This window comes from Penaeus chinensis, chromosome 36, assembly GCF_019202785.1.
Source record: "Penaeus chinensis breed Huanghai No. 1 chromosome 36, ASM1920278v2, whole genome shotgun sequence".
Classification (NCBI taxonomy): Eukaryota; Metazoa; Arthropoda; class Malacostraca; order Decapoda; family Penaeidae; genus Penaeus; species Penaeus chinensis.
The window spans coordinates 35,695,788-35,703,287 of record NC_061854.1 but is presented as its reverse complement, the minus strand read 5'-3'; the positions used below and the strand labels follow the sequence as shown (position 1 = coordinate 35,703,287).

The following is a 7,500-nucleotide window of genomic DNA, read 5'->3' as shown; positions in this document are numbered from 1 at the left end:
AACTTGCACTTTGTTTTTTTGTTTTTTGCACCTGCCCCATCACCCAATGCTTCCTCAGTCTCTCTTTAAAACAGAAAATCCTCTTCTTCATTAATCTGTAGCTGCATAAATTAAATACATAAAATATTTAATATGTAAAAGTCTACCTTGGACTGGTAAAATCATGATGATAGCCAAGAGAAAATGACTGACTATGAAGCTATAATGGCCTGTGCAAGGTGGTCGTCTGACCTACTTCCACACGCAGCGAAGGTATTTGACGTAGGCTACAACATGGATTTGAGGTGTCAAGGGGAAATATTTTACCAATGTACCAACTCCTCCTGAAACTCTTCATTCAAACAAGTTAAGATTTAACTATCATTTCCCTTTCTAGGACACTGGTGTACAAAGTTGCTTTACACCTGCTGTCTTATTAACCCATTCCCGACGGGTCACGCCTATAGGCATCATAACAATATGCTCGATAGTGACGTGCGGCTGTCCGCCGCGGCGGTGCGCCAAAGCGCTCCGAGGCAGTGATTCAGCTTGATGTACCGAATTCACGCGCTCAAAGTCAGCGCGTTGCCGTGGTTCGCAAGAGTGTAGATTTTTTTTAGTTTTCTACACCCGTCGCCAATGGGTTAATAAAGAAATTTGTTAGTGATACAAGAGATGTACATTAGAACATAGGGATGCAATCCTGCCATTACTACACAAACTCTCATATCAAGAGGGCTATAGGGGGGAACAATGATCATAACCTCCACCTTATTAATGTCACAGAACCAGTAAATCTAATGTTAAATGTTAAAAGAAGGTGCTAAAATGTTAATGTTCAAATATGCATTTTAAAAGACAGTAGGGTAAACCAAATCAAAGTCATTTACAGATTGAAGTTGTTTTTCTTGAACTGTCAGTGAGAAGAACTAAGTTTGTCATCTGCTGTTCAGTGCTGCCACTCTGTACACCAATGCCCCAAGAGGAAGAACACATTCGCTCCTATTCATGTTATAAGAGCAGTAAGGAAAATGCCACCGTGCATATTTTAGCAAAGAAAATTAATTTTAAACTTACTATCCCTAAGAATGAATGTAATATCAACACAAAAACTGTTTTCTTCAATGTATGTTATAGAATTAGTAACCAAAATGCTCTTAAAGAATTATCATGACATTATTTTGGTCAATAACAATTTCAGGGAAATAATCACACTAGTAGAACACAAAAAAAACAAATAGAAAGCAAGATGGGTTTCATCATAAACCTTTCTCAGTTGCCCACAGGAAAAAAAAATGAAAATGAAACAGAAAGTGACAAAAAAAAATGAAAGGAAGTAAAATAATAAAGAAATGAAATAAACAGGCAAAGGAACAAGTAAGACTTCAAGAAGTAACACATAATAGAAAATAATAAAAAATCAGCAAAAAATCTTGCACTGGAGGTTCTGTTGCACATTACGAGGTGTAAAGAGGAGCTGAGGCTCCAGCTCGAAGGTGCGCACACACACCACCCCTACCCAGCCTCTAACCCTTCCACAGTACCTTGGCTGAAGACGACAGACTGAACTCATTCTCATTCCACCACGAAAGGCGGTTCGATGCAGCCCTCTGCCTGGTAGAGTTAGCGGAGCCAGGGACTCCATAGACGGGATCAGGCTCAGCAAACCAGTCACTCTGCTCATCATCAGCCTCACGTCCTTCATCGCATGTGTAGATTCCTGCCTCACTCTCTGTACTGCTCTCACTGCTGCTATGCTCCCTGTAAAAGTAAGGGGCCCTATAAGCCACTTGGGAAAAATTTCTCAGCACTGCAACACATAGGCTGATTTTTCCAGATGGCAATACTGTTTTCCTTGTACAGATTCCATATTATCTTTTTTGGTAGTCCATAACAGCGCAATAATAACAATAGGTAGAACTATATTTTTCATAACATTCAATACCTTGTAATACAACCTACGCTGCCAGTCACAGCGGGCATTAATGGGATCCTGAGCAGGGAAAGAGCATCATCCCTGCAGCTGGCACTCTTCCAGGCAAGGCTCACGGAGGGGACATTCAATACTTGTTTATCAATGGAAATAACGCAAAAGCCCCTTCCTTAATCCTTCCTGAGTTTAATCACCCTCCAAAAGCTTTGTGCACTCATGGTGAGTTAGTTCCATCACCCTGGCCCTCAGCAAAATATTCCCATGACAGAATGTTCACATCACCTGTCCCTCAAACTAATTTGTTCATAATGTGATGGTCAAGTCATACAGACCATAGAGTTTAACCCCTTGATGACGGGTGAAGAAAACTAAAAAAAAAAATCTACGCTCTGGGGACAATGGCAACATGTCGACTTTGAGTGCGAGAGTTTGGCACATCAAGCTGAATCACCGGCTCGTATCGCTTTGGCGCACCACCGCGGCGTACAGCCACACGCCACACATCGAGCAGTTTGTTTTAACGCCTAACGGCGTGACCCGTCCGGAAGGGGTTAAACAAGTGATGCCAAGAGGGAAGGTATATATACATGTACTGCCCACTGTATTTTCTTTCATCAACCCATTCAATGCACATGGCTTCATATGCCATAGATGTACTGGACAATCATGGATGGCAGTACATAATGACATAACCTGCACTACTTGCTCATCAGAGCGAGCTCAGCATTTTCCAATGTTAGCAATATCATTTCTTTTGTGTCACTATTATATTTAGAAACCTACAGTAAACTTTTTTCACATTCACTTGTATACTCAAACTGCAAATGATTTAGTACTTAAAATTATGCTTGAAATAAAGATCTCTAATAAGCAATGTGATATTTGGTAATAAAGCATGAATGGTAGCGTCTTTATCTAAAATAGTGAAGTAACAAGAAGTGTTTGTCTAGATTTTGTAATAGTAACAATATTAAGTCAGTGTTTAATGGAGCCTAAATAACTGAAAAAAAAATGAAATAATTAACAATAAAGCTACATTTCCCTAATATATATGACAGAAAAAGGTAGACTAAAGACTGCATAAAAATTATCAATGGCTAATAAAAACTCATTTCATATGGCCTAAGAATAAGGAGTAAGTATTATCACTACACAATAAGAAACAATGACAATATCTATACAAGCATATATGCGCATATTTCACATATATTTATTTACAAAATGACATGATTTGTGAAATTTAGTTGAGGCAGCCCTTGACACCATAACATTTCACTTTCTATACTCCTCAAAGAATATATGCAAATGAACTTGTGGTTAACACAATAATAAACTGTAATGTGCAATAACTAAAGTATTTTCATACAAAAAGTTAAATATTATAATTTAATGTTTTATAAAGCTCTTACTGAATTTTAGCAAGACCAATGTATATTCAATATAAATTATAGTAATGGACTAATTAATTATTCCACTTATACCATTTTTGTCACAATTAATATCATATCAATTAAATTCATAGCCAACTGAGGATAAGATGAGTGTGACAGTGAACATGAGGTTTACTGTATATAAATAAGCACACACTCCTTTTATAGAAAATCACATTACACTGTATAAAACTTAAGGCTTCTCAAGGTCTTGGCTGAGAACAGAAGGCTTGCTGCTCACTCAATGAGCATGGGACCCAAGACCAATCCTGGTTTTAAGTAAGTTAAAATAATCATCTTATGGTATGATGAGATAATGAATGTCTTTTTATAAAGTGTTGTTTATTTCTATGCAGTTACTAGTATATTCTATAATGTAACACTAACTGAATAGCTTACTTGTTTTCTTATTTTTTGCTTTTTGTAATTCCAGTAATAGACCTAAAACATTTGGGCAACAAAAAATATTTCTCTGAATTCTAAAACTCTGCAACCCCTTTACTCCTATTTTCCACACACATACCATCAACGTGTGCACATGTTTACATAAACACGTATACATAAGTATGTACTTTGATATAACTATGTATGTACAAACTTGTCAATGTATAAAGACACTAATACAAGCAGGCTATGTTTATGCAGGTGGCCTTTTGCTCCTTTTCATTCTCGTTCCCACTGTAACTCAGGAACCAATTGACATCAACAAACAGCATTTGCATGCAAGTAAGTGAGTGAGAGTAAGAGTGATGACTGATGAGAGAGAGAGAGAGAGAGAGAGAGAGAGAGAGAGAGAGAGAGAGAGAGAGAGAGAGAGAGAGAGAGAGAGAGAGAGAGAGTATACTGTGTACATAAGCACGTATAGAAACACGCAGCTGCTTGCAGGCCGCGAGCTTGCCACGTGGCTCCTTGAACGAATCCAAGCCTTGAGGTGGTGTGGGTACGCGCAGTCCCCGGGTATTTAAGGCCAAGGATGACCCAGGTCGACAGAGTTCCTGCCCAGCGCTTGTCCAGTCAAGGTAGGCCGCTCGGCCTACAGTTTCAGGCGGGAGGGCTCCAGTCATTCTAGCCAGCCTTCCGCCCCCAACTGGGCTGACTGTGACTACCCGCACTGCGCTTTACCCAGACCTTGTCATGTGTTGCCATATCTCTGTGTTGCTTGTACTCTTCTAAATAAAAAGAGTCAAAGCCATCGTCCCCTTTTACTACTCCTGCTTAACCAATGTATAAAGGTGTTCAATTAATAGCCTTTACAGTCTGCTGGCAGGGTGGTCGATGCGTCCTTTCGGCTCTCAACTTGGGCACACAGTCTCTGAAATCCGCTCAACCACGACCTGTCTTCAAATAAAAAACGTGAGTACACATTTTGGGCCTTTTTCCTTTCTTTTCTCTATCTTCCCCCTAAATGTGTTAAGCCGTATGTGCAGTCATGCTCAAGTTGGTTTTCTTGGGTTAAAGTGCACACTCTCCATTCTTCTGACCTCAAATCACATTACCGTGTGATCACGGTATAGAGTCAAACAATATGAATATCATTCATTTATTAATTGTTAATTTAAATTTTCTCATGATTAGAGAGTTATATAGTTTCAATTGCAACAAATTTAGCACGTTCGTGATTTTATTGTTTTCATGAACATCATCTCATTATTTCTTTTCTCACTGCCCATTTCCCATTATGACCTGACCTCCGAGTGAAAGCCCGCTTGGACAGTTGGATGATCTGACCTCACTTTCACTTTGAGTGATTGAAACGCTAAAATGGCTGTGAGAACAGCTAGCATTTTCTATAAATTGTTTTCTAGAATTGTTACAATATAGGGATAACGCATAGCAACCGTTCCATATTCATTGGTGACACATTCTATCGGCTCTAGAGCGGAGCTTGTAACACGATTTATATACATTTACATTTCAATATAGCGCCAGGGATCTTCCCCATATCATAGTGTCAGGGTGCCTGATGAGCCTGGGGTTGCATTTATGCGTAATAGACCTGCGTTCCAACATAATGATAATAGGTATAACCGAAGTTAATCAATTTTGAGTCGGTGACCCACTGTTGCGTCCGTTCAATAATGTAGGACTAGGGCTTAAGCTAGAATTATGATTCACTTATTAATGGAAGGTTTCGGTGTCTTTGGTTCTGCGTGGATGAGTGAGTGAGTGAGTGAGTGAGTGAGTGAGTGAGTGAGTGAGTGAGTGAGCGCGTGTGTGTGTGTGTGTGTGTGTGTGTGTGTGTGTGTGTGTGTGTGTTTTGTGTGTGTGTGTGTGTGTGTGTTTGTGTATGTGTGTGTGTGACAGTTAATGAGAGTAAGAGTGACCTCACACAGAGTGGACATGGATGCCAAACACGGAGATTACCGTTAATCTTAACAACAATGCGACTAGCTAGTTATAGACATAATGCAAAATTATTTCAACTACCACATTAAATTTAACATTTAATGATATGCGACAAAATTACGCACTAACGAATGGTGACGTGAAAACTTCTTGGGGAACAATCTGCCGAGGTAACAAATTGTCAAGCTGCGTACCCAAAATACCATACTTTATGAAGCGGAACGAGCTGGGAAAATTTATAAATAACCCACTCTATCTGCGGATCTATGATGGGCGCTCATGCAATGCCCTACGGGTATTTATCATGAATCATATATAGATGGGATTTACACAAACATGCCAGCGACATCTAAAGTGTGAGCAGGGTGTGATTAACCCCTTGGTGACAGGTGTAGAAAACTAAAAAAAAACTAAGCTCTGGCGAACCACGGCAACGCGCCGCCACGTACAGCCGCACGCCACATTTTGAGCGGTTTGTTTTCACATCTATAGACATGACCCATTGGGAAGGGGTTAACCCCTTGCCGACGGGTACGACGGGTAGACACGTGCTTTGCCCACTGTTAGTACTTGTTTGATTGTTTATACACATAGATGGCTATACTTGTACTAAGTCACCAATGAGCCAGTTAGGAGTACTGCCCGTCTCGCCCGTTCACCCTTTTCTTAGATTTACAAAATATTTTACATTATCTTATTTTGCTGTAACTAATATTAAAAAACATTATAATAATTATAATGTTTATAATAAAAATAACACCATCGATATCCATAGCACTAGTAAAAAACACGTTTTTCCCGCCAATTCAAATCACGTATGGTCACAAGGTCTACTAATTGACTCCTTTGTGGCTAAGCACTAGCAGAGCCATCTATGAGCAGACATTTCACAAAAAATATAGAAAATGGGCACAGCATTTTCCCCATTTTTTGTTCATTTTCCCCGACGGCATTGGGTTAATAGGGTTTGTTGCTGTTGTATTTGCAGGCGTAAAGATCTATGACACATCTCTTTGCCCACGAGTTTGTCAATCGTGATGTGTGACTTGTAAATGAATTATAATTTGACATACATTTCTTTTCTGTGTTACAACAATGGTTCAAGTAAATCTTGGTGGATTGCCAAATTGTCGTTTCCCTTTCTCTTATTCTCATATCTATCAAGAGACGGTTTGGTAGTTCAAGCTAGGTCCTTCCGGATCGCTACTACTGTCTCCCTCTTCTAACTTGTGAACGTAAAACACAAAGTGAAATAAAAAAAAGACGAAAATACTAAAATTCGACCATAAAAACTGCAAATTATATAAATAATCGGCTGGTGGCACTTAACGCCCCCTCTTCTCAGTTGTCTTTCTTTTCTCTTACTATCTTGGCCCTTATGTGTATACTCTGGTTCATGATATCTGTCACGGCACCAAAGGAGGCCCTGCTGCAGAAACGGTCACCTTCGGACGCTGTGGAAAACGTCACCAGAAGATCGCCAGAAGCCTGGAGACCAGGATATTCGTCAGAGCAGGTATCAAGCTGCCCCAGGATGTGGAAGGGCGCCGCCTGCCAGGACGCCCGTAGATCCAGCAAAGGACCAGGAACTTGCCAGCGCAGGTACCAGTCGCCCCATGATGCTGTGACAGGCGCCGCCTGCCTGGACGCCGCAGATCCAGTCAAACTCCAGGAGCTCGTCAGTGCAGGTGTCAGCCGCCCTGAGATGCCGAAGAGGATGCTTCCTGCCGGATGAAGATTTCGAGGGCTTCTATACGAGCACACAGCCGCGAAGGACCTGTACAAGATCTGCGACACGTGCATTGTGCGAGT

At 40.4% G+C, this 7,500-nt stretch overlaps 1 protein-coding gene across 7 annotated transcripts in view; it reads right to left on the bottom strand.

Annotated features, from left to right (window-relative positions):
- Positions 1 to 7,500, bottom strand: part of LOC125044599 (G patch domain-containing protein 2-like) — a 46,587-nt gene that overhangs the window by 18,321 nt on the left and 20,766 nt on the right. For all 7 annotated transcript variants that reach the window (XM_047641348.1, XM_047641347.1, XM_047641346.1 and 4 more), the window contains one exon: positions 1,524 to 1,740. In XM_047641348.1, coding sequence (XP_047497304.1) covers positions 1,524 to 1,740 — 217 coding nt within the window. The remainder of the gene's footprint in view (positions 1 to 1,523; positions 1,741 to 7,500) is intronic.